Raw genomic sequence first — 16,878 nt, 5'->3', positions numbered from 1 at the left:
TTTGACACTGGCTTGCTCGCTCTCACGCCTATCCGTCCACTCACTTAATATGCCGACACACCCGCCTGCCAAAACACTCACTCATCAATCAAAACAAACTCACAACCGAACCGACCCATCATTTCGATTCTATGCATTCCATGAGCAGCAGAATAAAACGTACATCATAACAAAAGGTGGTATTCAGATTTAACTCAACTTGTATACTATCGTGTTATTCTATTACGTCTATCAACTTCAATTTTAAAAGAATGTGAGCACAATTGTAGTATATAAAATACCTGTGGTATCGTTCGGTTCTGGTACCCAGCTAATAGATTAAACGGTATATTAAAGTAAATTGTAAAACACAACAATTATGGCAGTGGTGTTCGAAAAGAACCCGTTGCGATTCTCGTCCGCTCTGAAAGAGGGGTGATTTTTCTGTTCTGGCTTGATTCAGATTACAGATTCAATGCAATGAAGCTCGAATTCAGTACCGCCTACGAGTATTGTTTTATTAAATTGCTTTACCAGTTTAATTGCAATTTGAATAACTTTGGCATTTTTCCGTTATATCCGGAAAAAGAAAACTTGTTTTTCAAATTGGCCGCCATTTTGATCGCTATTTATTTACAAATTGATTAAAAAAACAAATTGGCACGATTTTAACGTCTCCGGCAGATTGTGCACTGAAGTCTGTCCATTGGTGCAGCGACCAAGAACTCTTCCAGAATCCCTTATTTGGGATGGGGAGGGGAATTGGGGTGCAGTAAGCTCACTTATGCTGAGTGTTCTGGTTGGATAGAAATAATATTTGTGTGCTCTCTGCTAGTGTCTTATTGGCAAGCAGCTGATTATTACGTTTTGAAGACCAATTCGTACTCTAATTGGTGAGGGACGCGTTGTTGACACTGAGATGAAAGAAACTGAGTTATGACACTTGGACACCTTTTAAGTTTATGAATGCAGGCAAAATATAACTGGTAAAAAGTATCAACAGGTTCACTACATGTGTATTGTTCTAGTACAGAGTGAAGTGAACATTTATTTGCCGTGGGTCCGGCTGTAGGTAGAGCAGCGGATGCAGTCCAGGTAACCATGCCCATCCTTAAATGGGAGGGGTTAGATTCTGGTGTGTTATAATTTATGTTATAAATGCCCCTATAACACAAGTGACAGATTTTGACTGGTAACTAAAGTTTGGGACTACCTGAAGTGGTTTCGGCTCAGTCGGGAGGCCTCTCCCGATGGTAGCTGCAGCCAAGTTAGATACCTAGTGAATGACTGTCGATCATTTAAAACAGTCTGAAGTGGTTGACACATTTCCTGGAACCACAGGGGCAACTGGTGAGTTGCCTGAATAACAGTGTGAACCAGGAATCTCCATGTCTAACGGCAATGTTAAGTTAACGGTTAGTTCGAGGCGAGTCACTGTAAAACGGGTAAATGGAATCCGAGAAACTCTGTAAACATGAAATGCGTGGTTGAGTGACAAAACAGTTATCCGTAGCCATAGATGGGTTGTGGCATAAGATGTATTCTGAAGCTCAGTAAAAACAAAGCCAGAATAATGTTTTCTGGCAGGGCAAGAAAAAGTTTAAGGTAGCACTGTCTAAAGCATTAAAGTAGTTCCAAATTACATCTACACTTTTGTGTAGTAATGTTAGTTGTCCTACCAGCAGACTATTTTGCTTTATGGCAATGCAGTCACAACATTGCTGCAATGGAGGATGGCTTACCATCTTCCTTAAAATGGCTTACCATCTTCCTCCTATGCTGGAACCACAAAAGTTCCCACACTTTGCTTTGTGAGACGTTCTGTCTCACACTAGAGAAGAGACAAAGGGTGATACCCTCGCTGCGGGTAGCCTTGATAGTCACTGTCATCGGACAGGACATCCTTTGTGTTAACCAATAAGGTAGTTGTGTGGGCCCCTTTACTGCCGGTAGCCATTGATAGTCACTGTCATCGGACAGGACATCCTTTGTGTTAACCAATAAGGTAGTTGTGTGGGCGCCTTTACTGCCGGTAGCCATTGATAGTCACTGTCATCGGACAGGACATCCTTTGTGTTAACCAATAAGGTAGTTGTGTGGGCGCCTTTACTGCCAGTAGCCATTGATAGTCACTGTCATCGGACAGGACATCCTTTGTGTTAACCAATAAGGTAGTTGTGTGGGCCCCTTTACTGCCAGTAGCCATTGATAGTCACTGTCATCGGACAGGACATCCTTTGTGTTAACCAATAAGGTAGTTGTGTGGGCGCCTTTACTGCCAGTAGCCTTGATAGTCACTGTCATCGGACAGGACATCCTTTGTGTTAACCAATAAGGTAGTTGTGTGGGCCCCTTTACTGCCGGTAGCCATTGATAGTCACTGTCATCGGACAGGACATCCTTTGTGTTAACCAATAAGGTAGTTGTGTGGGCGCCTTTACTGCCAGTAGCCATTGATAGTCACTGTCATCGGACAGGACATCCTTTGTGTTAACCAATAAGGTAGTTGTGTGGGCCCCTTTACTGCCGGTAGCCATTGATAGTCACTGTCATTGGACAGGACATCCTTTCTTTTAACCAATATTGTATATATTTGTGGGCGCCTTAAATGCCAAGACTTAGAGACAATGAAAAGTATGGAAGCTAGCTGTCTCTTGCTTGAGACAGACTCACCGTATTTCTTCATGGTCTGTCACAGGGCACGGGAGGTCCTCTCCCGGCTTCCTTAGGGTCACTTCGCAAAGTGTTGGTGAAATCCTGTGACTAGCCTTGAGGGATGTCCTACTGATTTACAATCGAAACATCTATCTGCTGTTTCGTAGGAAAAAAACATATAAAAGTTAGATCTGGATTGGTGGTTGCAGCATTACGTCTTGGAGAAATTTTCAATTTAGAATGTAAGGTAACTTTTGATTTTGGCCATATAAAACATGAATATTTCATCAATTTAATGAAAAGTACAGGAACATTCCTAGTAAAATTGTATATGCAGTTTCAGTATTTAAACAATAACCTTTGTTAAAATGAGCTATTGTGGTGTATGTCGCAATACTCATGTATCTCAGTAGTTTTCCGTATTATACCAAAATTACGTTCTCAAACTAAGTGAGACGTTCTGTCTCACTCTAGAGTAGGAGTTAAATTCTAAAACATTAATATCTTACACGGATAGAGTCGTACTGTCTCTTGAAGTATAAATACCAATTGTTTCACTCGTTTCAATGATAGCGGCCAAACGCGTATGCAGGTCGTGTTCCAGAAATAATTTCTCACGTATACAAAGTGGCCGGATGTTCATCTTGAAAAGAGGCTTAGATCGTTTTCTCGCGTTTAATTCCAGATTGCGGATTCATACGATACAAAAGCAGCACTGACGTCAATCCTATCAACGTTGTTGTGACGTTACAAGTGTTTTACACGTTGAATGACATGGTTGGAGAGTTAAACCTAATTACAAAACTTTAGTGATACAAGGGAAAAAGGAGCTGTAAAATTGATTTTATTTTAAAAGGATATAACCTTTGCGCTGTCATTACTCATCTAATATTTACAAAGAACATACTTCTTGCCTTTATGTCTTCATTTGGCAAGTTTCGTTTTCGATTTTTTATGCTTGATAGTTAACACATATCTGGACGACTCCGGAATACTATTACGTTCATTTCCAACGGAATATAGTACTAAGATTGTGGTCGATGAAACTGGCATTGCTGTTTCAATTATTCTTGATTTTTTAGTTATTGTTTTCAGCTCATGCCTATAGGCGGACACGTCTCCGTTTCAGACCGCTGTCTGTGCTCTTTGGAGAATGGCACATGCGCACACTGCCTGATTACATACCTGGAAATAGTCACAGTTAAAGAATGATTAAACAATTTCGATTGACTTGAACCAAGTATTGATGAATTTAATTAACTTTACACCTGTAATATTTAACTGTTTTTTATATTTAATGAATGATAACACACACCAATTATTATTATGTGATATAATCTGAATTAAATTTTCTGTCCGACTCAAATGTATAAAGGATCTCAGACACAAACTCATTTGAGAACTCATTTTAGAACTGTTCTATAAAAGACGGACAACTTTGCTATTTTTAAACAAAATGTTCGTGTGGAAACGTATACAGTTGTACTAGTTTTGGTATCTTTTGTAAATACATTGCGTTATATCTTGATATTATTGAAATTTGGTTTATGACCAAAGAAAGATGTGCACTAGATCCCACAAAATGATTTTTACAAAATATACTTTCAAAGCCTTTTTACATACCCTGAGTTATGATTATAAATATTGGACCATTAGTTCTAATGCAATGCACATTTTTAAATTTTGTATAGTCTCCCTTTACTTAGTTATGTATTCTGACAAACTATCCACAACTGAAATTCAGTTACTTCCCTTGACGTATAAGTGTAGATATATATTTACCCTCATTTGAATTATGATCGAAACATGTTTATATTCACACTTAAACCATTCAGCCGCGTCTTTTATGTTTTTGCACTTACATTGGTCATGTCTCATATATGTAATTCAGCGCGGTGTATAAGGAGATATCTCTTTCGTTAATATCAGCGTATAAAAGAAGAAGAAAAAATGCAACAATATTCCCCGTCTTGTTCTGTGTGAGAAAAAATGTCACTTGGAAGATATTGTTCATCAATGATAAGTAACGTTAAAATTGGCCTTGTGTTTTGGACTAAAATCGCCTTTTCAGAGATTTTGCTTATTGAATTGTTACAGAAATGTGAATCGACAACAGAACACACATTTATACTTAACTGTTTCTTAATGTTGGATACCGTTATGACCGCTACCGCCACGTCAACCATTATTATATTTTAACGAAGTATTCCCGAACGAAGCCACCATTTTATAATACTCACTATTACGTTATATTTTTGTTTTACCGTCAACTTTGGCGTTAACGTTATTATTCTCATTATGAACATGGTATTTATCATCCAGTCCATCCGCCTCTTCCTCCTCATATTCTTCAATATCATAAATTATTTCGTTGGCGAATTCAAGATTCAAGTCTAGAGAGGGCTAAGAAAAGTATGCCTAAATTTAGTCTTCAATGCTTCCCCCCCGGCCCTAAATCTGCTGGTGACCTCTTCCTGCTTGACCTAGATTTATATCATATGCAAAAGTATTGGTTACATCTTTGAGACTTGTTCAATGGCATCGTACTGGTAAGTGCGCAGATTTGTGAACACTTGTCAATCAGCATGTACGTTTAAATGCATATGAAACCTGTCTCTGCAATAACCAGTGGCCTTTCATAACAATTAAGTATTTAAAATGATTACATATTACACAATGTTTAATATTAATGTTTATACTTTTGCTAGTACTTTTGCAGAAGCGTATCCGCACATGAATGTTCACATCACTAATCAATGTTGCCATTGTTACTGTTATAGCAAAGTAGCCGTTTTACCTTTAAAGTTGCTTAGTTCCTTTCAGACTCAGTTAGCCAATCAAATTAAATTTATTTTAAATAATGCGTGTAAAGGATCCTTCACAGTGTGTATAGATATGTGTTTTCTCAAACTTTCAGTGAGCAAAGATGAAGTGTTTGTCTTTGCTAGTATCTATATTCTTAATGTTTTAAACCTAGTCATTATTACAGGTTTTCTCAGACACTTGCTCATGTATGTTTACCGGTCTGCCATGATGAACATTTTAATGTTTATGTAATATTTATATGAACATGTATGGCTGCATAATTTGTGATAGTTATCAGAAGTACCCAGCACATTATTCCTTTCCTATTGTTCATTTTCATATTCTGAAGTGTGAGACTTGATTCAAAACTACCAATCTTAGTTGTATTTTGATTGTCCTTCATGTAGGTTATCGATTCAATGTCACTAACAAATACCATGGTTATGTACACAGGGCATGAACAATTTCGTTACTAGTATATAAATGATAATGTTGTTTTTATTGCTTTTCTGAGGCAAGATTAAGACCTCTTCTGACTCGACTTAAACATTGACATGACAAAAATGTTTAAAATTCCAGCCAAATATAGATGAGAGGCCAAGGGCAAGTACGCAGTGTTGGATGAAAAAGAGTTTATGATTTCCGAACATCAGTTAGTAAGCAAGCGTTAAGTCCTAAGTCTTGTGTAGTTCGCTATCCATTTGACTGTTTGACTGCAACTAGTCGTTGAAAATTTGAATGTCAATGTATACGACTGTTTGTTTTGGGTGATATCTCATAGATTAGTTCGTCAAGTTCATGTTGTCTCCGATAATGCGTATAGTTAAATTTTGTTCTGATCTTGATAAATATTGGAAAAAGGGATTGTTTCTGTTTCGCCGAGCGTTTCACCCGTGGTTATTTTGTCTCTTGTTGGTTGTTTTATATGATTGTTCCGTATTTTTTAGACTAGCAATGCCTCTGTTTTTATTGTTTATGAGATCATTGCTGACCTTCTAACAAATATTATAATTCAATTGAAGACGATGATTCCTTTTTACCCAATACTTTTAATCGACGATGGCGTGAACAGACGTCAATCTTAGCGGTATAGGCAGCCATTGTACTCGTAATCCACGATTCAGAGCGCCAGCACCAGATGCCGTTTTGTTTTCGTGCAGTCTTAGATGCGGGAAGGTAATCGGCTATCTTGAAATAGATTTTGTTTGAACCTTTGTTGGATAAATATTGACTTATAATATGTAGCTTACTTCACGCAAACGAAAGAATTGACATTCTTCATATATTTTCTTAGTAAGACTAGACGTATTATGTTTTCGCCATACTAATTTAAAAATATTTTTTATTGTATGAATGTATAAATAATCGATTTCTTTCGAGACTAGCTTAAAATCCTTGTAATACGAACCAATAAACATTAAAGGAAAAACAAAACTAAACTTAAAAAGGCAATTGTCTCAATCGCAATGCAAGGATGCCAATTGAAATAACATCAAGACAGGAGCACGGTCACTCGAGTTTGAAGAAACAGACACATTCATCCGCATCACCATTAGAGACATTAACTGGTCGAAATATGCATCGGTGTTAAATGGTATAAATCAGCCTAGTATTCAGATCTGTGGTCGCCACGCTGTTCGATTCGGCTTTTCAAACAAACTTCAACTCGTTCCTGATTTAATCAAAAAGTGGTTACTGCAATAAACTTTAACATCTGTGGTCTTTTGAACATTTTTCTTCGTTTCCTTACTAGTAAAAATTCTTATTCTTTAATAGGAGGCAAAAACAGGTATGCATGCAATTATTCATAAGTTTGAATTATCAATCACAATCAGCTGATCATAAGAAAAAAATGATTAACAATAAAACAGTTTTTTTCAGAGATTTAATCATGGAGAATGTGTTACAGTAGACTATTCTAATGGTCAATTTATTTCATAATATAGTTATAACAACGTTTATATAATTCTTTAATTTCTACGTTATAGCTTGTTTCTATATTAACTGTAAAGTAAACGTACGTAAGATTACATATATACCCAAAGTGAATATCAGACGGTGCGCAGTTCTTTAGCACATGATAATGAAATACTGAATGTTCATAATAAACACAGATTCAAAATAAAATTCGCTTCACCACTACAGCACTATTGTTATCATTACAGAAACGTACATAAAAACTGATACAAATATTACAGATCAGCTTTCAGTTTTGTTTTGTTCTCAAACAATAGTGAACGTAGTTTATGCCTAGTTGAAAATGCTTTAAAGGAGTAACATGAATGTGTAAACAGGCTCAGGCTTAATCAGTCGTCTTCAACCTAAAGAAAGCTGATACACATACATTAAAAAAATTGAACAACAAAATGCTATCGCAATATTTTAAAAGTAATACCAACGTCTATCAAGGGAGATAACTGTTCAGCCGAACTCATGTTTACTTAATACACAATAATTATAGTACACAGCATCAACAAGAGCAATTTAAAATCCTCAATAGATCTGAAAGCTTTTCCGAGTTAAAAATGTACCAATATTTTATTGTACCTTATTCGCAAAGCTTTTACTGAACTTGCATTTCACGGTTGTATTTCATGGTTTTCTTAAGCAAAATCATCAACTTGTCACATTTGAACCAATTTTTTTGTATTCAATGAAAACTTCCGTGTCAAAGTTTTGACATTGGAACATATAAAGGTAAAATAATCCTGTACTACTAATCAATGTACACACGCATTCAGGATAATATGTTTGTTAAATTAATTCACGATCTGAAGAAAATGAGATTTCTATTTTGCCCGGTAATCCGTAATCCGTATTTGTGAGGCCATGTGTCGATATCCGGTATTGGCGCGCTTTACATGTGTAGAACTGTAAGAATGAGACTTCCTATCAGAACCGCCATCGATGCAACTACACCCTTCGCGTCACTACCTAAAATAATATATATGCAAAAAGCTACAGAAACATGCTCAGTAGCAAAAAGTTTAAACATAAACCCGGTTTAGTGGCAATGGGCAACGCCAAAGACATAGAACACAAATTCAAAAACAAGAAACATAGAACAGCACACAACTCTACAAACAGCACAGTGCATAAATTAGGACAGGTTATATGCTTTTATAGACTGGCATGCGTTTGTCAAAACCTCTGTTTAACGGTAAATGCTCTACCATACCAATAAGTCAATGTACTATAATATATCATAGAATAGTATTAGTTGCAATGCAGTGTTCATACATGTATATTTTTCAGAAATAAATAGAAACAATCAATCCAACTAGAACCACGCCCTTAATCAGGCCATGCGTATGGCACTGGACAAATGTTACTGAGTTCGATCTGTTCGGTTGATACGTCCATCCAACTGGAATGTATTTTAACTTGCGATCAGAAAAAAATTGTTTACGGCTAACGTTTAAAATTTGGTTCCCCGCTTGTATTGTTTGCGCTGCAATGCAACAGGGATTCAAAACAAACAAGTTTTCTAATATGAGCCATAAATAAACGCAGAGCCGCGCGGTTAGTGTTTTATATATTAAAAAGTTTAAAATTAATTAAAAATTTAGATGGTAGGTCATATAAAAATGGTTAAAACATGCTATTTCACTTACTTCCAACTAATTCGCATAAGCCAGTGGTGCCGCCAGGGTTGACAGAATAACCGACTTTACAGGCACAATTACCGTTGAGACAGTACGAGTTGGTATCGAGAGTAGTGCATACTGAGTCGAGCGTACATGCTGCAAAACAAACATTTCTTTTCTCTGATTGTATACAAGCAAGGAAAATTTAAAAGTTAATGATCTACATCCTAAAGAACGGATGTGATTTGTCGCTCATGACATTATTATTTGTGCGTCATTAACTTTCTAATAAAATAATGTTTAATACTATTACAATATAAATCAAAATATACTGACTATACAAATTCGTTTAATTTCTATAAAAAAGTTACGACGGGTAAAAATTAAAAACAGGAACAAAGACTTAAAAAAACGAACGATGACTTACCCTTGACGGCACATGTTGTGGTGGCTGTGTAGAGTTTGCCACACGCGCAGACAGGGGAAGTTGCCCCTGTGTCACAATACCCCCCAGCAAGTGTCCAACATTCGTTACCCGACGCCGTGCATGTTGCGCCAACCTCTACAGTAAAGTATTATTATTCATATGTAAGATATACTACTTTAAAAATGCAATACTAAAAATATAATTATTGTGATCGATAAAATACTTTCCAATAGAGGTATATGTATAACCATCTACTATAATCAGTTACAATAAGTCATTAAAAGGCGAAATACTGTACTATATATTATCAGATATAGTAACATCAAACTATTTTTTTATGTAATATTTATGTTAATAAATGCAAACAGCCCATTACGTGCGAGGCAAGTGAAGTCTCCAGCAGTTCCTGTGGCATAGTTTGCCCCGCAAGCGCACTTTGAACCGGTGCATAACGTCACGCCGCCAATACTGGAGCAGTCAGCAACAGCAGTACATGCATCGTCGAATGCTATAAAGGAAGATAATGGTTTAATAGTCCATACCACTGTCGTATAGGGTAATACCGCTGCTACTGACGCATAAATTAAGATCGACTATTTTTTTTAATTATATGCATGTTTTTAATTTGTCAAGCGACATTATCTATGTGAAATGTAATAAATCGTGTAACAATGATATATTCGGAAAATAAATACTGAAACAAAATGTAATAGATGGATTGCAAAGCACTACTTGAACGGGTACGTGTACGTGAATACGTCTTTTTCAAAGTATGTGTACATTGTTTGAGGGTATCTACGATAGCTCGAGGAAAGCTTCCTGTGAGTGTAATCATACCTATACGAACAGATATTAAACATTAATATAGGCTCATTTTAAGATTAATTGTATGGGCCCTTATTCGCTCACCTATCTTCGAACAGTATATTTACTTTTCAATTTTTAATATCGGGCTATTCTGGTAATGTTTCTGATATATCGGGGCGTAAGGAGAGTTTCTAATTTGAAGGCTACAACCAACCATAATTTCTAAAACTTCAAGACAAAAAGTTCTGAAAAGTAAATAACATGTTTTCGTTTCATAAGATTATGCTAATATTTATATGTTAATGCTATCTACATAATTGCAGTAATACATATTAATCACAGGGTAACTAACGTTCTACAGGATTTTGTGTTTACATCTAACTTACCAATTACATATGCACTTACCAATTTTAACCTTAAGTCCAAGATACTGCCTATAGCCTTGAGATTGTGTTTCATATTATTATGAATAAGTCAAAATGCTCAATGTTCTTTTGGTCAGTGAGTATATACAACTGGATAACATTATGTTGTGCAACTATAAAACATTTACCTGTTAGTTAAATATAATCGTACATAACCTTTATTTAATGCTTGAGATATATGTCTGTTTTTAGTCTAGAGCTTATCTAACACTGGGATGTTCATAACGGAAATATATTTAGAAAAATAAACAGGTGGTACATTCAAGTCAAATAGCCAGGTTTGAATGTTGTAACCTGGGAACGAATTGTCAACTGATTCCTATGTGTTTCCGCAATGTAGATTGTGCAACACTTTGTTTTGATAGTGAATACAATTATTGTAATGATAACATGATCTTTTGAGAGGGAAACGTTTGAAACAAAACATCAAAGTGTAACCATCCTACCTTTTATTTTTGTGTTTTCTATAACCCGTTCTGTATCCAGTGCAATTGTGAAATGAATACGTACGTACTAAAATATATTTACCTTTGCTACAACCGCCGCTATAATCTGCCGTATAACCTGCGACACAGGTGCAAACAAGAGGTGTGCCAGTACATTCACTGTTAGTTGCTGTACAGTCCGCTGTCACGGTACAGGTGGCGTCAAGCGCAACTGGAATAAAAAATACACTCGAAATAGAATGGTTAGTAACACTGATAATAATAAATATTTCACTGTCAGAAAATTACATTTTAGCTCCAATTGAACTGAAATAAGATGTTAAAATGTATTGTTTTTTAAACTGCGGATCTAGATTGAGTGTTCGATTTACCTGCTTCCACACGGTACCATGTAAGCTGTACAACAACGGCAACAATAAATGCTAGCTGCAGACGACACTGAAATACATTTTGCAAATCGAAACATGATTCCATATTTATATATTACCATAGACAATAATGATAATTGTTGTTGGTGTAATATTTTGGCATTAATCGGGACGTATAAAACAATATGAAGTTAATCGTTGTTATAAATCAAACCGCATTTTATTCTGACAGTTTATTTTATATCCATAAAGGTCATATAAAACAGACAACAGGTTACCTTTTAGTGCAATAGAGTTTAAAAATTCATAACAAAACACAATATAGATGTATGCTCCCATATAGAAACATTTAGAAGACATTTTGAAAAAGAAAATCGTGTTCCGTGAATGGAGAGATTGAATTTGAAAATGACATTTGACTTCAATGCTATACTTGAGCCGCATATTAGAAAAACAATTTAATAGAAAAAAAAGAGCGACAACACAAATAAAACTATATATGTATACATATCCGTATATATCGCGTTGGACTTTACAATTTTAATATTAGTCCTTGCTTGTAAAAGGAGAACACGAAGTAAATGGCAAATGAGTTTTGTATATGATAGTTGAAATATAACGTCTCTATATAAACATTTTGAAACACTTTCTATGTAGAACACTGTTGGCGTATGTTTTTCAAAGTCTACAAAATTGAGCAGATTTTCACTAGTACAATAAACAAAATACCTTTATCTTACAAAAAATCATGACAAGCCAAAATGTATGTATTTCAAGAACATTTTCCATTACAATATTTACAACATTAAATGGATGATATATTGGTCGGTAAAATGTGAGTCACAAATGAGTCACAGTCTCTTTTTTGATATTGCTGTCTCGGTCCTGCATAAAAAAACCCATGTCAATACGGTCCAAAATGTTGTTTTTTTTTGACACTTTATTTCATACGTCGCTAAGCCTGCTTAAAATAGCTAACAAATGGTCGAAAAGCTACCTGCTTTTTTAAATTCCCGAAATACACTTTACTTGCCCGAACAAATGGAATTAATCATCTTTCTGTTCTGTTCTGTTCTATATTGCACACAAAAGAAACTCAAACACTTTATCATTACATTTCATATTATTGAACATCATTTGCAGTCATAAGAGGAATGCATTTAATAAAACAATGAAGATGTTGGTTTTATTTGAGACGATATCAACTTTATATTTATGAATACATGAGTTTATAACAATTAAACGTCTTTGTGATAACACTTATGTTGTAAACATTGCACTGTGTCAGTTTCTGGATAAATTGCATCTTTTACAGATAAAAAAATCAGTAAAATATTGTAAAATTATTTTGCATTTTAATGTTTGATGATAATACAATTTAAGTAGACGAGTATTATTATGATTACTTATGTGAAAACTACAGCAACAAGCTCAGTAGCAAAATGTTTAAACATAAACCCGGTTTAATGGCAACGGTTTAACGCCAAAGACATAGAAAACAGAAACAAAATATCACAAATTTTGATGAAATGAATAAGGTTATTTCAGTTATGTATCTATGTTTTTGTGCGTTCGCACCCTTACAAAAACCAGATTTTTTTTCTTAAAGTGTATTTTTTTCTGAAATTTCGATATCAGAGAGTAAAGTAGTTATAATATAAGTATTTTCATATGCATTACTGGGAACGAAATTTGTGCCAAAACATAAGCGAGCCCCTAAGTAAAGGATACCTTATATTGAAAATGCCAGAAAACCGGTCTTGCCAGGGAGAAATAAAGTTGCCCGAAATATTAAAAGAAAAGAAAGCAACTTCATAAACTCGAAACAGTCGAATTAATTTACGTACGAATAGGCATGAAACTTTCTAATATGGGCGAAAACATAAAAAAAATTCTGAATGAAAATATTTTGCCGATTTATGTTAAGACTTCACACTTAATGTCGTTGGTGAACGTAACATTATATCATATCTCTTTCAAGGACTTTAAATATATATTTTTAGAGTTGTACTTCGCAATATATTATTCGGTATATTCTCAGTAGTTTGTGGAAAGGGCTGCTGTGATTTGAAATCTATCAATTACAAAAGCCTAGTGGTTGTATAGACAATTTGTAGCGTTAAAGTTGGGAATATTCATTTTTGGAAATGCTATTTTTACAGACGCGTAATTTTAATGTGACTAAATCTCCTTGGTTAAATGCGCTAATCAAATATGACTTCTTATTGCTACCCTTGTTATTATAGTTATGACAACGGCTAGACGTACAATTGTAGGGGGAGTAGATTTCAATATGAACAAAAGAAATTTATAATTCATAAATGAATGAAAACCAATATAGACTGCGCTAATAGATAACCTAGTAAAATACATAAAATTGTAAGCAAATGTAACGAAAAAGAATAATCGTAAAAGTACGTTAGAATTGAGGAGTAAACGACGATACATATATTTTTTATAGCATTGCTTATGAAATAAAGCACCTCTCAACGTTTCAATAAAGCGGACAAAATGGTAATAAAAAAACTGTTATTTCAAAGATTGGTATCAATAATCTAAGCGATTTTAATCTAGTAAATTTAATATACTGAACACTTATCCGTTGATAGAAATCATTTGTTTAGCTAATAAGGTTTTAAACGATTAAAAATTGTGTTCTGCTTCAAACAAATATTTCTTGCGACACATATTTGGGCGATCTTCTCATTTAATTGAAATTATTGATCTTAATCTGGAAGATGATATGTGTTGCGGTTTATTCGCAATTTAATGCAAACTGGTCAACTGTTTTTAAACAAATCTCTCATAATTGGGTCAAATGCGAAGGCTTTTAAAATGTACTAGATTTTTTGGATTTTTTTCTCATTGCAAAACCAGACTTTCTTTTGTTCAGTAAACCGAAATTCTTTTAAAGGCATGAAATTGAAATTCTTAAACATGCGCTAATATATTTAGATAATACAAGTACAGCTTAAACAGTTGCCCCAAAGTTTGTAATACTTCAAATTACGAGATGCCCATAACAAAGTATAGTACAGTATTAAAAGTTAACAACGATGCAGTTGATTACGTTGTAAACCTAACGAAGTTCTAAACAGTTTTCTTTTAAATTAGAGTAGCATATTCTTTTTAATTAAAGCTTGGTATATATTTAGTGAAATTTGCTTAATGACCTTACTAAGCAAAATTTTTTTTTTCACAAATATTTTGTAAGAGGAATAAACAAGTTGATTTGTTGCCATTTGATAAAACATTTTGTCCGAGTCTAGAGTTCAGACTGTTCGTATTTAATGGGCCCTGATCTTGTACGCTGTTAGCAAAATACGTTTAATTTTGCGACTCTAAACATTATAAACGTATCGACAAAAATATAAAAGCGCACAAAATTTTAACATTTACTGTAAAACATGGCAAAAATTATTCATACTTCATTTGTATTTGATTTCGTTTAGGTTTGATATATGGTTTGACATCAAAATCTTTAAAACAATCTATGCGAAACGAAATCTAAGTAAAACAAGTTCCAATGAAGAAAATAAATAAATAATGGATACATTCAAGAAAAAAAATATATTGAAAATGCACAAAAACAGCTCTTGCAAGTGCGAATAAATTGACCACAATATGTAAAGAATTAAAAACACCTTTCAAACCCGAAATGTTTGCATAAATATACCGACGAATTGGCATGAAACACATTCATTTGAGCGAAAACGTGAACTTTTATTTTATCGAAAATATTTTCTTGATTTATTTTGAGACTTAGTACACTTTACACTTTTGGCAAACGTAACATTATATAATATTCCTATCAATAATTTTAACAATTTTTACATTTTAGCATATTGTAAAGTAAATTCCGTTTCTAAATTGTACTAAGTATATTCGTCTTGCCCAATCCCATGTAGTAGATGATGATATTGTGCATAATTTAAATTCAGATCAGATGCACTAAACTGTAATATAAGTTAGAGTCATAAACATTTTGAATTACAAATTATATTTTCACTTCTTTTGCCATCTTATTAAACATTTATTGATAAAAAATATTTACAAATTTTCAGCCAACCGAAAATTGGTAATATCAAAATCTTGGCAATTAAACGTACATGTGCATTATTAGAAAACTATAACACCAAACAGATATAATTTGTCTTCATTTCAAATTGTTTTATAACAATTCAGAGAGATTGAAGAAATTAAAACGTAATATGATCCTACCATTTTGCTGTCCTGTTTTGTCCTTTAATAGTCTGAAACTAGAACTTCCTTGAAGAATCGACGCCCAAAGCACAAGACGCGCCGTCTTTTATACAAATAACGTTGACATGACGCACTATCCCATCAATACCATTGGTTCGGCGTTGCGAACACAAATAGTTGAGTAGTAACGATATCACGTGGATATTAAAACGAATTCGAATTGGCCACTTGCAGAACGTCTATTTTAGTACATGGTTACGTGAGTTGACATGCAAGTCCCCGTTCCAAGCTTAAACATGAACTGTCCAAAAATGATTCAATTTCGGCAATGAAATTTGAGTAGATTTTATGTGCAAGCCTTGCACAACTTTACAGATAAATATTATTATTTTCTAAAGGGTGTATTGGGGTGGAAAGTGTTAAGCATGCTGAGACTTGTTACAACTTTTTAATACCGCGAATAATTCATGAAAGGATATAAGATAGATTGCTTAGTGTAAATATTTTAATTTTCAGTTTGCCGCAAATATGTTCCAAAACCCGTAACAAAATAATCAGTGTTTTCTCAATATAAAATTTATACATTATTCATTAACCTAGTTGTACTTAGCTTTTGTCTACATGATATTTAATGTTTAACTTTTTCATCGGTGTAGCAAACTACGTAGTCTCTTTACGAAAAGGGAAGTCCAAAGGTCCTCAAGAAATTACAATATTCAATGTTTGTGAAAATTTCGCTGGTGTCATCCTACTTAAACGCTGAACAATAATGCCTCATCGAATATTGAACGTATTATAAAAGTGGCTATTTGACAGCGGCAACGTCAACGAACTCACTTGTTTCATCGTTCAAATATTTTTCCCTGCGACTAAACGTAATTTGAACACCACAAACGTCTTTTTGCATTATCAAAAGTATTCAGAACATGTTGAATTCATCGATATGTGACTGCAATTGATTAAATACGCATTCACCTTAGAGTGCATGTACATATTACGAATGCCATAAAATTCACAGAGAGATATGGGACAGTCATGTTAAAGGTGTCCTCAATATATAAACAATATGTCGCACTGTGTTGTGGGCATCCCCGCTATAAAGTATAGACAATATAGAAGACGAGAAGTCGAAATTTACCAAGTTAAACAAATGCGCGCTCACTGAAGTAGTTTTGT

The 16,878-nt window shown here is 34.3% G+C and overlaps 1 protein-coding gene and 1 long non-coding RNA gene across 2 annotated transcripts; both read right to left on the bottom strand.

The window, feature by feature from the left end:
* Positions 1-7,369: 7,369 nt before the first annotated feature.
* On the bottom strand, positions 7,370-10,288 carry LOC128233035 (uncharacterized). The gene is made up of 5 exons (XM_052946892.1): positions 10,234-10,288; positions 9,830-9,961; positions 9,454-9,588; positions 9,054-9,182; positions 7,370-8,373 (listed from the first exon to the last, which is right to left on the bottom strand). Exons 1-5 carry the CDS (start codon positions 10,286-10,288, stop codon positions 8,297-8,299), a joined length of 528 nt encoding a protein of 175 aa, XP_052802852.1. The 3' UTR covers positions 7,370-8,296.
* A 937-nt stretch (positions 10,289-11,225) lies between these two features.
* Positions 11,226-15,759, bottom strand: LOC128231227 (uncharacterized). Its single transcript, XR_008260317.1, has 3 exons — positions 15,721-15,759; positions 11,503-11,569; positions 11,226-11,342 (listed from the first exon to the last, which is right to left on the bottom strand). It is a non-coding gene; the product is annotated as an uncharacterized LOC128231227 (long non-coding RNA).
* Positions 15,760-16,878: the final 1,119 nt, after the last annotated feature.

Source organism: Mya arenaria, chromosome 4, assembly GCF_026914265.1.
Source record: "Mya arenaria isolate MELC-2E11 chromosome 4, ASM2691426v1".
Lineage (NCBI taxonomy): Eukaryota > Metazoa > Mollusca > Bivalvia > Myida > Myidae > Mya > Mya arenaria.
Note: the sequence above shows the minus strand (reverse complement) of the source record. Positions and strands in the feature narration are given on the sequence as shown.

Excerpts from the sequence above, each read along its gene's own strand:
- LOC128233035 (XM_052946892.1), bottom strand. The coding sequence starts at position 10,288 with ATGATTACACTCACAGGAAGCTTTCCTCGAGCTATCGTAGATACCCTC. Across the intron at positions 9,962-10,233 it reads CGTAGATACCCTCAAACAAT|CATTCGACGATGCATGTACT; the intron begins GTACACATACTT and ends CTTCCTTTATAG. Across the intron at positions 9,589-9,829 it reads AGACTTCACTTGCCTCGCAC|AGGTTGGCGCAACATGCACG; the intron begins GTAATGGGCTGT and ends ACTTTACTGTAG.